The sequence below is a fragment of the Bemisia tabaci genome, chromosome 1, assembly GCF_918797505.1.
Source record: "Bemisia tabaci chromosome 1, PGI_BMITA_v3".
NCBI lineage: Eukaryota > Metazoa > Arthropoda > Insecta > Hemiptera > Aleyrodidae > Bemisia > Bemisia tabaci.
In genome coordinates this window covers 47,161,557-47,183,670 of record NC_092793.1, presented here as the reverse complement: position 1 = coordinate 47,183,670, position 22,114 = coordinate 47,161,557, and the positions used below count along the sequence as shown (strand labels likewise).

Sequence of the window (22,114 nt, the reverse complement as noted above, 5' to 3'; positions counted from 1 at the left end):
GTGATTTGAAACACCCTGTACAAAGGGACTCTAGTTGGGACCTAATCCTGCATCATCTTATGCCGATTCCTTAGACTCAGACTAGATGTAGGGTACACTGGAAAAAAATACATTGGATCTAGAGTCCAGACTCTTAAAAACATCGACAGGAAAAAATACTCTTGATTCAATCGGATTTTTGCTTAAATCGAAAGAAAATCCGCTCAAATTAAGAGGCTTGGTCCTTGATTTAAGCAAAAATCCGATTGAATCAAGAGTATTTTTTCTTGTCGATGTTTTTAAGAGTCTGGACTCTAGATCCAATGTGTTTTTTTTCCAGTGTAGATTCCAAGCCTAATCCGAAGCACAGAAAAGCTACTTACTATCCTATGCCAACTTCGCGGAGAATCCCTGTAATGTTTCTTCGGTTGACCTAGACTACGCGAGTGCGTGTTGGTGCGACTCCCCGGTGGGGGGGGGGGGGGGGGGGATGCACGGCGTGAGAGGACGTGGACTTGGATTTGGAGCCGTTCACTCTTGAGCTGAGTTTAGTTTGCTTTCCGGGACCGCCGCCGCCGCCGCGCCGTGTCTGTGAATCTGTGATCCGCTCTCGAGTGCTCTGCGTGTTTCCGTCGAAACCGCGTGCTCGCCCTGACCCACCCTGAAACCCTGAAACCCTTTCAACCACCAGCTCCGCCCGGCCAGTACTCCCAGGTAGCCCATACACACCCACACTCACTCAATCAAATTTGTTTTGAAAAGCATTCAACTCAGGAAAAACCGCCAAATAAAATCAATGAAAAGGAGAGGCATCGCACTGAAAAAAAAAATCTCGGTGTATTTACCAAGAAAAGGGTAAAATTACCAAGAATTCAGGGTTCTATTTGATCCCAGTTTTTTCTTGGTAAAATTACCGTTTATGGAATTGGTAATTTTACCGAGAAATCTCGGTAAAATTATCGACTTTCTCGGTAATTTTACTGGACCCCGGTAAAAACGCCAATATTTTTTATCGACTGCGGTAGAATTACCGAGATAAAATGGCAAAGTTACTGGGAATTGATTACCAATAATAGTGGTATTCTTACCTGAGAAAAACAGTAAAAATACCGGTTTTTAGGTAAGCTTACCAGTCTGTCTTGGTAAAATTACCAATAATTGGTAAAAATACCAATAATTGGTAAAAAAAGTGAGATGGTAAAGGTACCAACGGACCTTGGTAAAAACGCCGAGAATTTTTTTTCAGTGCGATAAGAACCGTCTTTGGGGCCACTCTGAATTTTCTCAACTCCACGATTTTTTACTTTCTCGCTCCCCAATGGTAGAGGAAGTACTGTTATCCTCCAAGGGGGGAAAAAAGTTGAAATTTCATCATTTCTAGACGTTTAAGGTCCTTGGAGTCAAAATAACCATACTTGAAAAAATGTGTGTCCGTCCGCCCGGCGTCCCCCAAATCTGTGCACAGCGATTTTTTCTCATTGAAGGTCTAAATTTTACGGAAAGTATCGTGATCTGGTCACTTTATATTCCTTTTCGGAGCCAAAACTGGCCCAAAGAAGGGTCTGTAGGGCGATTTTAACGCAACTTGCGGGTTTTGGGGTTTGCGGTCGAATGCCGAAAACCCGCATTTCTCGCCAAATCCGCCCTCAGACCCATGTTTAGGCCATGCAGTATTAGACTCGAAAAGAGACGGAAAATAACCAAATCACGATGTATTTCGTAGAATATAGACCTCCAAGGAACAAAAAAGCGCATATGAAGTTTAGCAAATTTTACCAGTTTACAAACTACCCTTATCGATATCCCTCCTCTCACGTCACTACGCAAAAGTAATGTTTACCCATTAAGAAAAAATAACAGACATTTTGTGTTAATATGGGATATAGCTTACAAAATAACCTAAACGCACGAATGATAGTTTTTGGTTAGTCTTTTTTGGGGAGTTGCATTGACCAAATCTTCGATTTAAAAATTGTCAATTTCGTTAAAATTCAGTCGCGAACCACCAGGGTCGAAATGATGATAGTCCAGCGCGCTGGCCACTTGCAAGTCGCAACCTCTGAGGGACATCGGGAGCAACAAAAGTACATTAATTGGACTACATTGTGCAATTAGGAACTATAAATTCCGGCCTGGTTTAAAAACAACGCATGTGCCGTTAGTTTCCCTATGCGCTTACGTGTTTTTTCAGATGAGACAGAATTTATAGCTCTAGATTGCAAAATGCAGTCCAGTTCAGCAAGACCTTTTCTTCATTCCTAGAGGTCAGAGTAACCTGCGGTCACTTTGAACGGGGGAAACCGATTCCTCAGCAGTTTCTTGTTGCCTGGCGAAAAGTGCGGCTCGCATCAAGAAAGCCAAGGATCCGAAAAAATTTCAGTCAAACCAACGAAAATTAGGTACCTTGTCGTGATGAAATTTTTTAAGACGTGACAATTTGATAACCTGCTATGTGATGTTTCAATTCTTATCCTGTACAATGGTATTGTGCTTAGGAAAATCTGACTAATTGCGCCCGAGAAAACAGTTTCCCTTGCATCGTCTCTAGTTGCCCCTAGGAAGAGTCTCATTTTGTTGGAAGTGCCCTTGTTATATAGGATGAAATTGCTCTGGTTATCATAACTTATGGCATTTCATCGGTACAAATAAGCTTGGTCATCACAACTATACTAAGCATAAAATTGATCACTTCCTTATCGCTACAAATAAACACCTTAAGCCCAATTATATCTATGTTTTCTTGGTTATAACTAATAAGTTTAGTGAATTAATAGACAGGGTTGAAATTATAGGATCACATGACATGGGCCCTCATTAAAAAATCATGCAAAATACGTCAAATGTACTGCAACTAAAGATATTTACGAAGAACTTTTAAAAAATCGCGGGGTTCATATTGTGTCTTCTCAAGACAACTGTCTAATTAAACACTTTTGTTTAAATTTGACATGGTTTAAAGATAAGGAAAGTAAAAAGAAATATTTAGTCTCGGGAGACGATGATGAAATGATGAGGAAATTGTGGGGTTCATACTGTGTTAAAGAAAAAAGAAGTGAAGTGAAAAAAGTAAAGTAATTGTTAAGTAAAAATAAATATTTACACCGAAAAAAAGTGAAGTTGATTTAACTTTTTGGATGTAAAAAAAGTGTATGAGAACTTATCAAATGCTGAATTACCCGCCACAGCAGTTAGGTTTACATCTTGGCGTTGCTACAGTAACTGCTGTAGCGGGTAATTCAACATTTTGTGAGTCCTCGCACACTTTTTACATTCGGAATGTTAAATCAACTTCATTTTTTTTTCGGTGTAGTTTCGGGAGATGATGATGAAATGATGACAAAATTGTGAAGTTTATTTCGAGTTTTCTAAAGAAAACTGTCTAATTAAACACTCTTGTTTAAATTTTGATATGCTTAAAGATAAGGTGAGTAAAAAGAACTATTTAGTTTCGGGAGATGATGATGCGCGGCTCATCTCGTTGTAATAAAGTTCACATAATCTTTTCTAATTTTTTCATTTAATTTTAGTAGGTACTCCAGTAGTTATGCCAGGGATCAACATTAGTTCGAGCAAGATATTGCAATACAGGGAACAGTTTTGAGTCAGGGCATCGAGATTTTCTCAGTCGACTCACTTTCCGGAAACCAGAGAAAAAAACCCAAGGCGCTTAGTATCAAATTTGACGCTAAGCTCTGAAAAATTAAGAGAAAATAACCCGCGGCGAGGTGTAAGTTTTTGCGTCGCTGTCCGTTGGTTTATTGCAGGGCGGGCGAAATACACTTCCCAAGGAAAAAAACCGACCCTGCTCTTTTCCGCTCAATTTAGAGACTCTGTTGATGCCTTGGTTTAGTATTCAGCAAGCGTAATGCCATCGACCCGAAAAAGTGTTTTCTCTCAACTGGGATGGCTCCCTCACTCTAATAGAACATACACAGTGAGTCATCGAAGGCACGATGAATGGATATGCAAATCTTGCGCTTGGAAAAGTGCTCGCTCTCAATAGGGCAGAGGGAGATTTAAGACGTTCGGGGCAGTCTCGTAGACAAGGGTTTCATCCCCCCAAAAATATGAATTCATTCATTATTTGACGATACCTTCAATCCGAGAAAGATAACTTTGGTAATTGAGGTATCGCATTTTGCGTCTTCATTAGGTAATTAAATAAATTTTAAAAAAGAGAGCAAGTCTTGCCTTTGCACGCATGTAGTTTATTAAAAGTTTAGTGGATGCACATTTCGGATATCAAGTCTATCCTCAGCACTGAAAACACAAAACTACACAGTAAAAACACGGGTAGTAGATGAAATATCACAATACATTACACTTGAAACAGGAACAATTGAGCAAGCAAAAAGGTTAAAAGCAAAGAAGTGCGTAGTTATTAAATAAATAGCTAATCGAGTTGTTATCAGTTATTACCTATCAAAACTAAACTTAATAAGCAACTTGCGTGCAAAGGCAAGACTTTCTCTCTTTTTTCAATTTAAATAACTTTGGTGTCCACTAATGAGGCTGCATTTGCTCGAGACGGTTCTCAAAATATGTACATAGTCTGAAAGAAGGAACGCGACAAAATAAAATGTAAAATATGGGTGAAAAATGGTAAATTTTTAAAAACAATAAAAGAATGTGTAGAACAGGATGTTTTTGGCCGTCTCAGGCTTCTTCTTATGCGCAAAAACGATTAATATTGGATTCCAATTGTTATCACACAACCACTGATGGCTTAATCATAGGCGGTTCCATACATTTCGAACGGGAATGGGGGGGGGGGTGTCCGGGGGCTTCCCCTATAGAAAATTGTCGAAATCTTAAAGCATCTAATATGCAGCTTGAGTAGATTTCGTCATGAATAATTACCAATTCTGAGCGTATTTCCTTCTTCTTTCTTCTGTTCCTTCTTCCTTTTTTCTTCCCCTTTGCCTCCTCCTTTTTTCAGACGAACGGGGGAGTGCACGCCTCCTATGCCCTCTCTTGGATACGCAAATGGGCTTAGTGGCCTTACCAAACAGCTTCCTTCTTTAGGGAAGCCTTTCATGTTAATCTTATGATTCAGGTTGAAGGACGCATTTAAAGTAGCATCATCACGCGCATAATTTTGCAGAAATCGAGTACCATATGACAGTTTATCTCTGAAAATTGGCCCTTAATACGAGAGATTCCAATGATTTACCATTCCAAGATGATTTACCACATAGCGTTAAAAAAAAAATAATAATAATCACAAGTATCGCAAAGTCTCAGGTTTGTTCCTACTTACCCTGCAGTTTATCAAAAAAATCAGATTTTTTCTTTTGTATTATATATTTTTTGCCCCGCAAGTTTAATTGTGTTGGATTTCCCACGAGCAGCGGCGAGGCGGGCTTTGCGATAAATCGACTGATACGCCACTCAAACCTATGGTAAAAGATCGATTATCAGGGTGTTCGCAGCGAACACCTTAGCAATCGATTCTTTACCATAACTTCAAATGGCGAGATATCTATAATCGATCATTCACGCCACGCCACTGCCTCGAGATTTGTCCAAAATGTCCTCTTAAATGTAAATCGTACGAGGCCTCCTTAAGGAAAAGAGCATAAGCAGTTTCGGTAATACTTGAACCGTCCCTAACTCTCAACGCGGTAAAACACTGGAAAAATGAGAAATTAGTACACGTGAGCTTTTAAGAGCCCCGACAAAAGGTTACAGGAGACGTCGCTCAACTTGCGGACGCAATTAGATGACAACCCAACGACGCAAGCGGAAATAAAAATCGGAGGGGGTGAAGGGGGGAGGCTCCAAAAGAACCAGGCCAGAGCGCGAAGGACCCGAGAAGTCATCTGCAGTGAGGATGGCAGCGGTCGCCAGACGGCCCAAAGCCGTCGGCCTCCCGATCGAAAAGCGCATTATTTCACCGGCAATCTGGCAACGTCGGGCTGCGGGAAACACGGCAGGGAACGTGGCCTACTGGCGCCGCGGTGCAGTGACGTCACCCGAAGATATCGTCGAAGGGCGCAGTTCCATTTTTACATGGTACCCGGGAAGCACGGGGTATTGCAGGCGATAGGGCTCAGCGCAGGTACTCTCTTCTGTGAGGATAGCGACGGTATCAGGGCTGAAGTGGCCCGCCAATTCCCTTCAGATTCGAGCAATTGAAAAACGTCTGCATTCTGCCCCTGGATGATGACGTCAAACGGCCCCCTCCCGAATAAGCTCCATTACCCTCTCGGATTGAATTTGCAGAAAGATCGAGAGCGGGGCGGGGGGAGGAGGGCGTAAAAATGACAACTGAAGGTATTGCGACACAGGGTCCCGGTACATAACAATTGGACGGGAAGGACTGCGGCGGGCTCGAAAGCCGCTCCCCCTGCTGGAATTGGTCGATAGCGGGAAGTCGGGAACCAGCCGGGACCGCCAGACCACCCCCGCTGCGGTACGGCCAGCCTGCCCTGTCGTCACCTCATCACAGTCGGTCGTTGCACGGCTCTCGGTCTTCATCTCATGTCGTTCCGCTGCCGGTGTCACGCGTGAGTGTTGCCGGGTGCCTACCCGCTAGGAAACCAGAAGTGAACCCTCCCCGTTCGTTCCGCTATCCTTCCCGCGCTCATAATCGTATCACTGTCGCGAGGGATGATTCGCTCTTGGGTGTAAATACGAGTAAAATTTCATTTTTCCGGTGACTTTTACCTCCCTGTGAACCGCGAGATTGCTTAAAGGTGCATTCGTTCTTTTGGGATAGTTTTGGGGCGTGAAAACTGGTTCGTTGGGATCTCTTTGGATAGTATCTCCGCGATTCTTGGAAAATAGCGACATACAGGTGAATATAGTTTCGCAAAAGAGCCACATAAAAGCAGTTGATCCCGGAGAGGTAGGAGACATACTTGTTTTGATCCATTGTTAATTATCGACCTCTCATATTGGTCATATTAAATTATCTTCAGACGAACTTCACTTGGTTAGATCATCTCGTTAGATTTTTGTATGAAATACTTTTTTTTGCGCTACAAGTTTTAATTAATATTAAGGCTCCTATCTCTACAAGAGTTGTAGGTTTTCGGTTCCTCGAGAAGCTCCAATTATGAAAATTATACGACATTTTCATTCTGAAAAAACACACATATCAAAAGAATCTTACATTTCTGTATCATATGTCTCTTTACTGGCCAAATTACATAAATTACAGCATTAAGTTTATGGATGGATAAAGAAATAAGTAAATTCTTCAAATGATATAATTATTTTTTTTATTTAAATCGGAGGTGCAATTATTTTATCGAGGAGAAATTTCGGCTGAGATACTTGAGAGCATGATATGTGAAGTCAACACGAGGGGTTAAGTAACTAATTAAAGTCTTAAACGAAATGAAATGAATTCAACAAACGTATCATAGGTAGCTGAAATTTGGGTTTCGTTGAGTTTCTTTAATCTGTCACCTTGGAATCGTTGTATATTTGTTCGTGTTCAGATAAAAATTATAAGACGGTAATTATATTATAACCTTTGACAACTTTTTCTATGGAATAATCGTGAGAAGGACCTCTGCAAATATTGATGATTGTTTAGTCAGATCAATTTTTTAACCAGGTACTTAAAATACCCTTTCCCCCACTTCATGAACTCCAAATTACTGAAAATTTACTTCGATTTTTTTATGAACCTCATTTATTCTATACGAAATGACAGAAGCAAGGTGTTTCATGTCTATTATATCAGCCTCACTATCTAATATACACGAAAGAATGATTTGATTTCATATGCATTGCGTGTCTCTAGATTTTATGATATGACTGTATAGATTTCTCGAGAGTTCGTTAATCATCAAAAGAAATAAAACAACGTATATTTCTTCATGAAAAATGTTTCTATAAGCAAGAAAGAAAAGTAGGCGTTGTGCAAAGATACAAATTTGGGAAAACCAAGATATAATTAGATATATCAACATTTTAAGCTTCGGAGTAACATATTTATCCTTGTTTTGAAATCTTCATTAAAATTTAGAGATTCTTCTTCTACATTCACCACAGTGTTACTTCATCCAAAGGAATACAAAAGCTCCTTTTTTTTGTGGACGACGGAATGGAAGAATAGAAAAACTCCCTCTTTGCGGTACTACCTTAATTTAAGTTGCGGCACTAATACAGTTAATTAGAAATGTCCATATCATCCAACAAATTGGGGTAGTACCCCAATTTTAGGGGATAACCCCTGACACTTTTTTTCCGTGCAGGGTGAAATGAGGCAAGCCCAGGCGAACCTTTTTTGCACGACGATAAATGTGCAGAACCAAAATTATGAGACTAAAATTAGGCTTGACAACTTCCACAACATAATAAAACTCCGAATTAGTTCGATAGGAAATTATTTGCTCTTATTTCTTATAAAATATCGACAGCTGAAATCTGATAAAGTGAAACTCAAATTTCGACGTCGCAAGTCTCCGCTCAGGGTTTTTTTTTTGTTGTTGTTTTGTTTTGTTTAATAGAAAACAAACCAACACTCTTTAATGAAAGTTCTCTCTCACTCATTTTAAAAATGTCACACAGAATTGCAAGGAAAAGTTTTGTTTGTCTTCTTTGAGATTAGAAAGAAAAACATAATCGGCGATCTGAAACTTGATTGTTGACTGAACGTTGCAATGAAGACTTTCTCTCATTTTGCCATCGATATTCTGCAAGTCGTGATGTTCAAAATTAGGTCGATTTTTTTTTTCTTTTTTTTTTAAAATGATAAACTAATCCAATCAAGTTCTGAACCAGTTCAAGGAAACATCTGAAAAATTAAGTGGATGAAAAACAATATCAATTTGCGTGGCAACATACAATTCTTCTTGAATTGATATTGGTCCGATTCACTCAGCGACTTAAATGAGAGGAGAGAAAAAGAGATCGGTAATTACCCTTTTTTCATTAGGACTCAAGAAGAGGACCAGTACATCAGAAGTAATTCCAAAAAGCACAGACTGATTTAATAACAACGTCATTCGATATTCGCTCGTTCTGCCCAGAATAAATGAATTGTTTTGGTATCAATCATTCTGTTGCGTTTTTTACTAGATAGAACTAGTTTTAGCATTTTAATCTACTTCGATTTCAAGTAGTCCTTTAGAACCGTTAACCGTTCTCACATGCCAAAATAGAGGTGATTCCTATCGAATATTCACGTGAGCTTTTCTCACTGAGAACTTAATTGTCGCATCTCTAGTAGTTCAACCGGTGTGATCCTTGAGACATTTTGGACTGAAAATTCACACTCACTGATACGTATTTCATATCGCGTCTTCAATCTCATATCCTGCCGTGCTAAGCAAGAACGCCGTAAATATATCAAGATTTCCGTTCTTTAAAACTCAACACTTTATAAAATAGAAACTGTTTTACCCATGCACCTCAAATTTTCAGGTAATGTTCTTGATAATATTTGCGAAAGAATTCTGTAAAAACATTGTCCCAAGGTACACAAGTTTTCCTGCTATAATACATTGTTTGCAAAAAATGTACAATGGCGTTTACGGCGTTTTTGCGTTGCACGGCTGTAGGTAGAAGAAATCCCGCTTTTCTTCCATCAAACGGGGCTCTTATTTTCTCTTCGCCTTAGATGTCCATGAAGCCTAGACAGCTAAACCAATCGGAATTGGATCCTTTAGTGGACGCACTCTCCCCATAAAATTACTCACATCATGCGAATTTCTGTGAGTGAATTTGGTTAAGATTTTGACTTTTCAACAATTGGTTTTCATGCTGGCAGCAATTCTGAACGTCAAAAATTCTCCACCCACTTTTCGACCCACCTCGGGGTACAAACTTGGCCAAAATTCATCAAGCGACTGAGCTTAGTTTTTTACTATAGCAGAGCAATTTTCTCTCTTGGGTTGCAACCCTGCCGATACGCGAATTTCCGCGACTGGATTTGGTCGAAAGATCAGATTGGCAGGGTTGCAAACCAAAGGAAAAAAGTAAAGAAAAAGGCTCTGAAGTCAAGATCTAAAGTCAGTTGCTTGATGAATTTTGACCAACTTTTGCATCCATCCAGTTTTCAGTCCATCGCGGGTGGTGGGTCGAGAATTTTGGATGTGGTCGTCATTGCCGCCAACCAAAAAAACCAGCCTGAAAACCAAATGTTGCAGGCGCACCATCGCCCGGGGGGAATTTCGTTTCGTTTCAACGGAAGTTGGCAGTGGGTCAAAAACTTGGCCGAATCCACTCGCGAAAATTCGCTTGATCTGGTCACAAAAGTTGACCAAATCCTCTGGAGGATTTTCGCCTTCTGAGCCTCGATTTTGAACTGCAACCAAAGAGAAAATAAGAGCCCGCATTGAATAGGAGGAAAGCGTGTTTGCTTGATACTGGGCTGAGCTTCCCGCGCTTCCTTTTCAGCCAATCAGACACTCGACGACCAATTTTGAAATTTTTATGGAAAATAACATGGGAAATCAAAACCATTTGTTTTTTTCTTCAAATTCAGTCGATTTTTTGACAGAAATATGTTTGCGGCTGACTTCTCGGGATTCTGGCGTTTCGACTGATGTGTAATACATCCCACTTCCTTAAAAAAAACATCAAAGATCTTAATTTTTGAATTTTCAGTTTCCTCCCACTTGGGTTGATGTTTTTGACTGTCCCGCTGACTTAAGTGGAAGAAAATTGAAAATTGAAAAATCAAGATAATCGGTTTTTTTTTTTTTCTCCAGAAAGTGGGATGTATTACACGTCAGTCAAAACACCAGATCTCCGAGAAGTCAGCCGTAAACACATTGTTGTCGAAAAATTGAAAAAAAACACATGGTTTCGATTTCCCATGTTATTTCCATAAAGATTCCAAAATTGGTCGTCGAGTGTCTGATTGGCTGAAAAGCAAGCGCGGGAAGCTCAGGCCAATATCAAGCAACCACGCTTTCCTCCTACTCAATGCGGGCTCTTATTTTCTCTTTGGTCGCAGCTCAAAATCGAGGCTCAATAGGCGAATATCCTCGAGTGGATTTGGTCAACTAATGTGACCGGATCAGCGGGCCGATTATTGAAATTGATAGACAAAGCTATAGACAAAGACGACAAAAGGGATTTGAAGGGATCCTATTGGTGGAAGCAGGTGGTGGCAATGGACAAAGGAGGTAGGTAATGGACTAACTAATGGCAACTCACTGAAGACCCGACAGTTAGTCGATCATTTTCTTCCCTAGTCTATAAGAACCAACCATGTTAACCAATAAGATCACTCCATACTCCCTATGTCTTCTTTGTCTATCGCTTTGTCCATCAATTTGAATAACCGCCCCGCAGGCGAATTTTCGCGAGTGGATTCGGTATAGTTTTTGACCTACTGCCAACCTCCGTTAAAACGAAGCGGAATCCCCTCCGACTCTTATTTTCTCTTCGGCTGCATCGCACTATCCTGTTTTTGGGCTGTTGCAGATCCTGCGCGCGCGGTTCCGGTCGTTTTCGCTTGCGGGACTTGTGAGCTGCGTTTCCGGCGTGGAGCTGAAATTGAGGGAGCCAGCGGACGATGGAGGCTCGCCGAGTAGGGGTCCTCCGTCGGGGACGCAGCGCCTGATGTGACATCTCACGCCTTCCCCGCCTCCCACCTGCCCGCCCCGCTCACCGCTCCGAGCAGTTCTTTCCAGATCAAACGCCTCCGCTCACCTCCCAAACGGTAAGTGCTCCCACCACCATATCTAATTATACAATTAACCCTCTCTTACCATCATCAAACCGATTGTCTTACAAATGAAGAGAGGAAATTCAAAACCTGGTAACCTGACTATCAAGTGTTTCTACGATTAGGCAAGTCGACGGTGTAAGTCAGCAACACTGAAAAAAAATTCTCGGCGTTTTTACCAAGGTCCGTTGGTACCTTTACCATCTCACTTTTTTTACCAATTATCGGTAATTTTACCAAGACAGACTGGTAAGCTTACCTAAAAACCGGTATTTTTACTGTTTTTTTCAGGTGAGAATACTACTTTTATTGGTAATCAATTCCCGGTAACTTTGTCATATTATCTCGGTAATTCTACCATAGTCGATAAAAAAATATTGGTGTTTTTACCAAGGTCCAGTGAAATTACCGAGAAAGTTCAATAATTTTACCAAGATTTCTCGGTAAAATTACCAATTCCATAAATGGTAATTTTACCAAGAAAAAACTGGGATCAAATAGAACCCTGAATTCTTGGTAATTTTACCCTTTTCTTAGTAAATACACCGAGATTTTTTTTTCAGTGAATCACATAACTCGGTTTGCGACCTCGTAGACTTCCTGTCATACTTTATTTTTTAAACGGGAAATTACTCGACGGCAATTCATCAAAATTGCCGTGATTTTTCTTTTCTGTGCGAAGAAAATTCTGCAAAAACTTCAAGGAATGATGTTAATTTGTTTTCCTTTAAAAAAATAACATATGGGCGGAGATTTTCAGACGCCACAAACGAGATGTGTGATAGCCGACTCACGCCGTTGAAGTGTTACTCTCATTAACAGGGATCTAAAACCTGAGAATGGAATTTTTAATTTTAAAATAAGACCAAGATTTAAAGAACATTTCGCCATAAAAATTCAATAAAGCGGATGAATTCAAGTTTATAATCTCAATAAGGACAGACGTGTACCATCTTAGCAACACATGATGCCGCTTATCAGATTTTGGATTCCCTAGCATTACTCGTTGGAGGTTCCGACACAATTCGCGTATTGAAAATTACTGAAATGGACCCCTAACCATGATATTAATGTCTTAAGCTATGACGAATCATTGAAATTTCCCACTCACAAGAAAGACAAGAGTCTACTTAAATCAAATCTCACAATACAATCGCTTGATATGATCAGCGAGACGTTGGTCCGGCGCGCCTTCAATTGCGTGCGATACATCACGCCTTACCCAGAAGTTCGTTTAGTTGCTTAACCCAACGTAACCTAACTCTCGAACAGAATCTACGCTACTAATATCTCTTCTCGGCGGCGTTTGAATGAAAAGCCTCCTTTTTGCTCTCTTTTCGCCTCCTGAAAAGGGTGCGATCAATGCCTTTTCTTCATCAATATGGGTACCTCTTTAATTAATGCATACCTGCATATCTGCATGACCAGTCTAGTCTACTAACTCTTTATTATGATGGAAGTGGATGAATTTTTCAACTTATTGACAATAAATGCCATTATTGTTTTCCTGAGAACATTCCCTCTACATCCTTCAAACGTATGTTATCTATCAAAATAGAATGCAATCGCTTTTTGAAGATATAGGCTAAAAGATAAAAAACAAAATTAGAAACTACAATTATTCAGCATAACTAAACGCACAAAGTTTATCTCGTTATGACGTCAATTTAATAGATTGACCAGAAGGACGATCTATTAACCCTATTCTCCGGGTTTTCTGGGCGGGTAGTTGTATTCGGACATGAAGAAGTTTACAGCGATGGGATCTCCTAATTTGTACTCGTCAGCAAACCTCCTCGTCGAAAACATTGAGCGGTTTTTATCAGACCTAAAAAAATAAAAACATTGAAGTTAACTGAAAACTTGTATTTACGTAGAAAAAAAGGGGTGAAATTGACAAAATCTGTAATCACGGACATTGTTACAATGTAATTTACTCGCCAAATTCGTTTGAAACTTCATTTATACAATCAAGTCTGTCATTAAAAAGCCCAAAGTAAACAATTATCCCATTCACCAATAATATTAAGTTTCGGCCAGAAGTCTCAGATCTCTCCTAAGTACGAAAAGGGTATGCGATACTGATGTTGGCTATATTAGAGTAGGGATCTCTTGTTGAAATGGGATCAGTCAAGACGTCTGTCTCACATTGTTATTGTTCAGGTTTAGGTGTTTAGTCGTCGCCAACTATTAATTAATGTTGATAGTATGCTAGAAACACCTTCTAGAATCATTTTCTCTTCAGTAAGTAAGTGTCTATCACAAAATTTTACAAGTAGTCAGTTTTCCTTCCGGCACGCTTCGACTAAATATATTATCACTGCGAACAAACGATTCTCTCCTTCTTACCTCTTTTCTATTTTAGGTTCGACAAATGTCATATTTTTTCTCGGTTGCTGATAAACAGAGAAAACATAACGGTGAGGACCTGGAAACAAAAATAAAACGAAACTTACTCTTTTTTTACCCAATCATGTATGGCATTTCTTTATGGCAACGCACGCATCGTTCCTTTCTATATGCAGTTAAAAGTTGATAAAAACTGTGCCTTCCGCTGGATCTCATTTGAACTACTCGCGTTCAAATGAGCGCAAATTGCAGATTAATTATTTTATATGATTTGGATGTTCTCATCAGGATATTATCTGTTTAAAGTATCATGTAGGTACGAAATGGAGATGAATGTTATCTAAGCACTTGAGAACATCCACTTTCTGTTTTGGTTTCGGTACAAATTTTTCAGTATGAATTTTGAAAGCCAGCCTGTTTTGACCCACTTTCGCCTTGCTTTACTTTACCAATCTATATTATAGATTATATATTATCTTATTTATAGTATTATTGATCAAAGGCCAGGTCGATCGTCAAAACGAGCAGAACTAAAATATATGCTCTAAGCGCCAACCATTACGTGCACAGAATGGACAGCGCAGGACTTAATATATACCTGTGCTAAAAATCGTGCGCAGACCAATGGATAACGAACAATCGCCATCAGTCAAATTTTGTGTACAAACATATGACGTACGACATATGTGGTGATGCTCAAAAATTCTATAGAAATGTCCTAAAATGCAGAAATTGTCCATTGATCGACCGACTATCGAATCATTCTCCAAAAGCGCCGAAGATCCTCCTTCAGGGAAATTTTGAATTGATAGCGATTTCAAAAGAAGGTATAGTTCTACCTGTACCGTTTGGAGGTGTAGCTCCTTGGTATTCAGTTAATACTTTCCCAGACATGAAGTCGATTCCTGGTATATTAACCACAAGCCAATGCTGCCATTCTCGCATGGTCGGTACTGCTTTGCTTGGAACATCAGGATCTGTCAACAGAGAAAATGTATTTATGAGATCATAAATCTGTAAAATTTTCCGTACTCTCTGAATTTTTTTTGATAGAATAATTTAATACATTTTTCGGGAGCCCCCAACCCTTAAAGTCACGCTCCGCGTTTACGCTCCCCCCGTCGGGGGGGGGGGGGGGGTAAAGGGGCTTCGGAGCCACCACATCCGTATTCTTTGGGTTCGACTTTCTATTAGACCTCGCAGTCTCCGATTTCATCCGACCCAAAATAACCAAAAAACCTTGTTCGGGTAGTCTGAAAACACCCTGTACATGATATATTGAATGAGTGTGATTGATTGAGTTTGTGCGACATTCTTTTAGTAATTTTAGTAGTTTTGTTGCGAACGAGAGACAAAATAGAAGAGGGGCTGCAGAATAGTCTTATCTTAATTAATCTCACACAATGTCACAGCGACTTACCAACTAAAACGAGAGCGTAGTTCAAATTTGGATCAGCAGGCCACTCAACAGACGGTTCGACTTGTGTTTCGATCGGATGGATTTCGGTCCCGAAGTCAACTACCCTCCCATCTTCTGGACAGTTCATGCAACTGTAGATTACCTGCAAATACGATCAAAATTGAATAAGACGATCTGAGACAGTTCGAGGAGAGGAGTGAGTAGATTTATCTTGAGCATCAATTTGGAAAATAATATGCCAAGTAAACTGTTATGCAGTTACAAAAAACAATCGAAAACATAGGAAAATGTGGAAACAAGGCTAAAATACAAAATACAAAGGCAGGACGTTTCGGTACCTTACGGCACCATTATCAACTGCTAAAATAGAATTAAAAATAAAAAAGAAATTAAAATAAAAACCAACAAATGGCGTTACATAGTGAAATTGGTATTGAAAATCTGCAATACCATTGCTGCAATTGATTTTCAATACCAATTTCACCATGTAACGCTGTTTGCTGGTTTTTATTTTAATTTCTTTTTTATTTTTAATTCTATTTTAGCAGTTGATAATGGTGCCGTAAGGTGCCGAAACGTCCTGCCTTTGTACTTTGTATTTTTACCTTGTTTCCGCATTTTCCTGCGTTTTCGATCGTCGTTTCCGTTTTGGGCTGCTTTTACATTCTCTTTGTTCTCCACTGTTACAAAAAACTAAATAAGAAACAAACTTTTAAAGTAGATTCGATTTTTGAAACGAGCGGGAAAAATTGCGTGTGGGTTTATCGGTCATTGAACTGATTTATTTTTGACCAATGGACTGAATCATAAATGTATTAATATTCGATTATTTTGAGTTATTGACGACTAAGTCGTAAGTCCCCCCCGCCTCCCCTAATTGCCCTTTATTCGAGAAAGTCTAGTTCGAACCGCATGTCAATATCTGCAACCCGTTTTCGAGATGTGAACACACTTTTTACACACCTTGTATGACTCGTGAATGATCAACATGACTCACCTCTTGTGGCTGGACAGAAATATTTTCTGATTTTTTCCTTGTTTCGTCCAAACATGCATGTTAGTAGTAAAGAAAACCGGAGGAACTTGTTCTTTTCTCCATGAAGATTCTTATAAAGAAGGACAAGTCGCAAGAATTCCCTTGTAGAGGGGAAGCAATTTGCCTTACTTTTTTTACTAACTACGAGTAAGTCTCAATCACACGCTCAGGTTGACGACAACAAATGATTATATAATTTAGAGGTTATTTTTTTTCATTAAAATAAAATTCCTATAATACGTATGGTACATATTCTCCAAAAAAATCGATCTAACCTCACATTCCGATTCAGGATACGTGTTTATAACATCTGGAACAACATCGAACAAGTCTAATTGAGCTTTAATTGATCTTGGCGTCCTCTCTGCCAAAATTGTCTTGCTAAAAGTGTTTAGGAGCAGCATAATAGCTCCTATTAAATGCATCATTGAACATACGACCCGAATGATATCCAGTGGCCTGCCTGCATGAAACAAAACTTTAGGAGGTACCTATTAGTTTATTCTCATACTCTTATTCTAATCTCTAAAATTAGATCCTCGAAGTATCGCAATACTTTTCTATGTTCGATAACAGCCTATCTTTACAATACGCTACTTAAATCAATGAAGAAATGGAGGGCAACACCTGAGACTTTAGATAAATGAAAAAATCAATGAATAAGTATTAAAACCGTTACAGCCAAAATGGCTCCAAAGCAACTTTGGGCTGAATGTTAAGAAATGAAGAAATGTAACTTTTCCGGCAAAACACTACAGTAGAATAACAACTTTTAAGTCAGTCTTACATTTTGCTAAGACTCTTAGATCTGGTTCTTTTGACTTTAAAAATTCCAAAGACCTAAAATTATTTCTCCCTTAGACTTACCTACTGGGGACGAGGTCATTACTATCGTTTCAGAAATTTTATTTCGAATCCGAATGTTATTTCGTGACCCAGAGGTTCATACCTAACCGAACATACTGACCTAAAAGCTCATTCTTTTCTCTCGCTACCTAGATATATTTGTGACGGTGTTGTCCTGACACATTTTAAAATAACACTATAAAACGTTAGAGTAAAAACAGTAAAACTCATCCTGAACCACTTTAAGGAGAGCTCGCTAAGAACTAAGAAGTCCCCATACGTGGTCGAAAAAAGATGAAAAAAGTAATGGACTTATATTGATAACTGATCGCATGACTTGATCGGCAAATTAGGTTGGTATGATAAGGTTGGAACAAATCAAGGCCACATGACGCAGAAACAATAAAGTTTTATAATCAAGTTGTTTTTTATGTGAATTTCAGTTCGACATTGACTAGCATAATCATAATGCAATTTTTCGTCACTCTCCTAACTTCTTGTTGACGTCATTAGGAAGGGCGTATTAGGTCGTTATTTGTGGCACATTCATGAAAAAGAGCCACCTAATTGTTTCGAACAGCCGAAAAAACCGATTAGGGGTCAAAGAGAGTTCTCCAAACGGGAAGAGGTTACTTAACGTCATGCCGGTTTTCCTTCAATTTTTAGTGTAGGCAACACGAGCTCCCACGTGGTCGAATAGTGGTATCATCCTCCTTATAACAATATCCTCTACTAGACTTTTTTCATCGACAAATTTGTTGCTAACAAGATAACTTAAGAAGAAGATGAAAAGAGAAACAAGGAGGAGAATTTTCTTGACATTTACAACGATCTTTTCTCAAAACATTTGTACTCCTATAAAACTTGGCAACTTAAATTGAAAATTTCGCTCGGGTCCCGGTCCAATGGCTGCAGAAAATTGAATTTATTATTGAGATTAAATTCATTCTCATTCTTGAAGGATGTCAGAAAGCTCTCGAGGGCGCTCGAGCTCAAGAAAATGTGATTTTTAAGCTTTCATCGATTTCAATTAAGTTTTCATTTCCTCATAAAAGTACCTCTTAATATTACTTCAATCGTTGGAAAAGACTTTCAAGAAAAGTCGAAATCAGCGTTTCAATAATTCAGACTAACGGTTCCGCTATATCTTTTTACACAGCAAAATAAGGGTCTGACGAATAAATAAGCTACGTAATCCAGGATTAAAAGTAAAATTTCATTTGACGACAATTTGTTACAGTAAACCTATACGAAAGCACACGCTCATGAAAATGACAGTGGTGTAATAAGCCCAAACTTAAAGAATTACTGCCTTTCAACACGTGTTTCATTGATTCCTTCCAAATTGATAAAATTTGAATAATTTTACGATATAGATTCATAATTTAATTTTTTATATTTATCGTTGTTGTGTGTGATGATCCACCACACAAGGTTTGAATTAAAAGCAACATATTTTATCTTCAAACTTCACCGATGAAACACATATCACATACTACACCACTCCTGAAAATCGACTCCGAGACAAGATAAAACGATTGTGAAATTGCAAAAATCGCATACACCTGTTGCGGTGTTTCAAAATCAACGCTTTCAAAGGAGGCCGATCCAACATCATGGCTTAAAATTTTCACAGAATATTCCTCACATACAGAAGAGTACCACCGAAGTTTTAAAGATTTGACCCTATGCACTGTTCCATGTAAGGAACAAAATGTAAAAGGAAATCTGCAGCGTCGCATTTTGAGGTATACTTCTGAAGTTTTACCCTCGAAAAGAATTTGCAATTATTATCATTAATTAAATGGCTGCAATACAAATTACGTTATTTGCATATAATTTGACTTCCATTTGGACTGCATTTTGCTAGTAAGGAACCCCTTTTACCCTTGGCTCATCCATAGAATCACCTATCCCCTGGTGAAAATTGGCGATAAGAGCTGCGTTTCAAAATACCATAGGAATTCTTATAGCCGGCTAAAGAAGGCTACAGAAAATCATCTACCCTAGTAGCAGAACCACAGAAGGAAAAGATAAATACTATGAACGAAAGTTATTTTTTTTATATAATGCATGCATACAAAAGTGTTAAAAGTGAACATTTTTATGTAACCATTATATAAAAAAATGTTATAATTTTCGTGAGCTTTTCGCGAACGTACTAAAAATTCTTCTAATTCGCGAAAAGCTCACGAAAATGATTACCTATTTTTTTATATAATCGTTACCTAAAAATGTTCACTTTAACACTTTCGTATGCATGCGTTATATAAAAAAATAAAAAATGTGTGTATAAAAAAAATTACCTTATCTAGCTTTTATCATTTTTCATATATTACGGTCAGGTCTGAACTTTGATTTTTTTTTATATAAGCGTTACACGTTTTTTATATAAGACGATCATTTAGATAACAGATATGTTTTTTTTATACTTTTTTTAGAAAAGCAAAAATTTGTTGTGCTACTAGGGTAGCTGGCTGTAGAATGCGGAGAAAATCATGCGGCCGGGCTATACGAAGCGATAAAAAATTATACAGCCGGGCTATAGTTCCTATCGCCGGGCTTTACATCTTATCGCCTGGCTGTTGCTTTTTCGCCATCGGTTATAAAAGGCCATAAGAAATTGTGTAGAAATTCGTGTGCTTTGGAAATCATTGAGTTTGATACGGAACCACCTTAATATTTACAAAACACAAATTATATTTTCCTTTAATACATATTTTTTTTTCATCAATTAAAATGAGAATAATCCATACAGGATGTGCAAACATTTCAAAATCATGAGTTGAATAACGCTGACTCCGCCAGATTAAATATTAGAGCCTAACACAAAGCGGAGCGGCGACGCACTGGCGCCTACAAACCTAACAGGGATACCTCACGCATTGCGCAATGCGTGAAGTATCCCAGTTAGGTTTGTAGGCGCTGGCTGCCCGCAAGCCGCGCCGCAGCGTGCCACGGCGCTTGAAGCAACTATTTCACACCATAGGTATTGCACAGTATCATACGAAACTGAAGGCGCTCCAATATATTAGGAATGACAGGCATCCATCAAAAGTACGGAGCTTTCCTCGCAAAATAAATCAAGATACTACGGCCCAAAAAGAGACCAGTAGTCCAAAAACTCACTAAGTCCTAGCATCCGTAATTAGTAACGTTTAGCATACACTTTATCGCTTGGCTGTTGCTTAGTCGCCATCGGCTATAAAAGGCTATAAGAAATTGTGTAGCCGGCTATAGAAGCTATTGGAAATCTTACAGCCGGTTGTAGGTCTATGGTATTTTGGAACACAGATTCTACTGCCAATTTTTACCAGGGTCTGCATAGTGAAACTATTATGACATGTTTTTTTTCTGAAATGAGACACAAATTGTAAATTTTAGTTGTAAAATGTAGTTAATTTGATCTGTGTTCAAAATACTTGTCAAAATCCCGTTCAAGAGTTGATTTTTAAACTTCTCGTTCTGTGAATATTTTTCCGAGTAAGGTTTTGAATATAAAACGAGCGACTTCCTCTCCAGTCCAGACCTTGCCTAAGGACCCGTAGGTCATACATTGAGGCGGTATCGATACTTGGAACTTTTTACCCTAGATTCAATTGTTCAACGCAAGGACTTCCATTTGCTCGGGACATCTGAGGTCAGTGGTAAACATTCTACTCTTCGAGTCAGCGATGCGCATAGTGAGACAAACAGGAAGGAAAAAGGGAAGCTGCAAAAAATTTATTCCCGAGTGAAAATACAAAAAAAAAAAAATTACCTCTCCATGTTTTACACTTTTCCGGGGAAGTGGAAACTGCATCCATGGGACTATGCACGCGCACTATGGGCTAATTGAGTCGCGCTGGAGACACGAGGAATCGAGGATGAGCTTCCCGTTCCTTTTTATTCCCGAGACTTAATTAATCAGGATCCTGGACTATATCTGTCGCGTCGTCAACGGAGCGCAACCGGTGGCGCCATTCCTTTAGGACTCATCAAACTTTTACATGCGCGTGAGTTTGGAATTCCCATTTTTCAGTCATTCTGACAACGCAGCGACCGATTTCCGTGGAAAACCCCTTTTCTTGACGAGTCCTCGCGCATTGCCGTCACACCTATCCCAGAAAGACTTATTTCGTACGGCCGTAACTTAAAATCCACTTGTCCCTGAGTTTAGGATCGACGATGACCGTACGCGGGATCAATTTCCAATTTATTTTTCGTTCTGTATTTCGAAGCAATTCTTTATTCGAACATCATTGGAAATAGCAAGGTGTAATTAATAATAAAAATAAAGACAAGTTTAGTCCCACCTTGCCTTTAGACTTAGTCTTATCTTACCTTTGTAAGGTAAGGCTAAATTTGTCTTTATTTTAATTAATTCCTTGTTTGTGGTTACTGCCCGAGACAAAATATTTTGGAGACTCCGTAATGCTATATTTTCCATATCAGAAAAGTAATTCTCTGAGGTCAACGCTCAGACTCACCGAATGATTATTGATGAGCAAAAAGTTGAGCAATTGGTTCAGCAATTCTAACCATATTCGGAAAATTCTAGTGGGTACTCACCCCGACATTCATCGGTCGTCATCTGGCGAATTTCATTCTACTCTACGCTCATTAAGCTGATCGTCAATTATCATTTGGCAGAAAGTAGTGTTGACATTCGAATTTAACTTTTTTTTAAACAATATTTTCTCGGAAAACCCTTTTTTCAGAATTTTCTCTTTTTTCTCTACCCCATATCTTTCCCTTCACTCCTGTATACTGTCAGTCCTTATGAGAGTCGTATAGAGGTCAGAATGTGCATACCATTGCTGTTCTAATAATGCTGATTTAAAACATGTTTGACAACGCGGGCTGAAAA

The 22,114-nt window shown here is 39.0% G+C and overlaps 2 protein-coding genes across 8 annotated transcripts in view; one reads left to right on the top strand and one right to left on the bottom strand.

Annotated features, from left to right (window-relative positions):
• ort (glycine receptor ora transientless) overlaps nt 1-22,114 on the top strand; it is a 212,674-nt gene that overhangs the window by 1,463 nt on the left and 189,097 nt on the right. For 2 of the 6 annotated variants that reach the window (XM_072301959.1, XM_019054118.2), the window contains exon 1: nt 8,738-11,608. The gene's annotated coding sequence lies outside the window, so the exon portion shown is untranslated. Of the gene's footprint in view, nt 1-544; nt 694-5,558; nt 6,830-8,737; nt 11,609-22,114 lie in introns of those variants that run through there. The other 4 variants (XM_019054117.2, XM_019054116.2, XM_019054115.2 and 1 more) reach the window with 4 other exon arrangements.
• Nucleotides 7,805-16,907, bottom strand: LOC109038879 (protein D2). Of its 2 annotated transcripts, XR_011900115.1 has the most exons (6): nt 16,695-16,907; nt 15,384-15,525; nt 14,803-14,940; nt 13,964-14,042; nt 13,256-13,442; nt 7,805-8,731 (listed from the first exon to the last, which is right to left on the bottom strand). XR_011900115.1 is itself a non-coding variant. In XM_072301967.1 (5 exons), the coding sequence occupies exons 1-5, from the start codon at nt 16,845-16,847 to the stop codon at nt 13,316-13,318; spliced, it is 639 nt and encodes a 212-aa protein (XP_072158068.1). In that variant the 5' UTR covers nt 16,848-16,907; the 3' UTR covers nt 13,220-13,315. The 2 variants fall into 2 exon arrangements, 1 of the variants encoding a protein (XP_072158068.1); XM_072301967.1 differs by lacking the exon at nt 7,805-8,731 and having other exon boundaries at nt 13,220-13,442.

Coding starts and splice junctions, on each gene's coding strand:
- LOC109038879 (XM_072301967.1), bottom strand. CDS start 16,847: ATGATGCATTTAATAGGAGCTATTATGCTGCTCCTAAACACTTTTAGC. Junction 15,526..16,694: donor ATCCTGAATCGGAATGTGAG/GTTAGATCGATT, acceptor TCGTATTTGCAG/GTAATCTACAGTTGCATGAA. Junction 14,941..15,383: donor CTACGCTCTCGTTTTAGTTG/GTAAGTCGCTGT, acceptor CTCTGTTGACAG/ATCCTGATGTTCCAAGCAAA.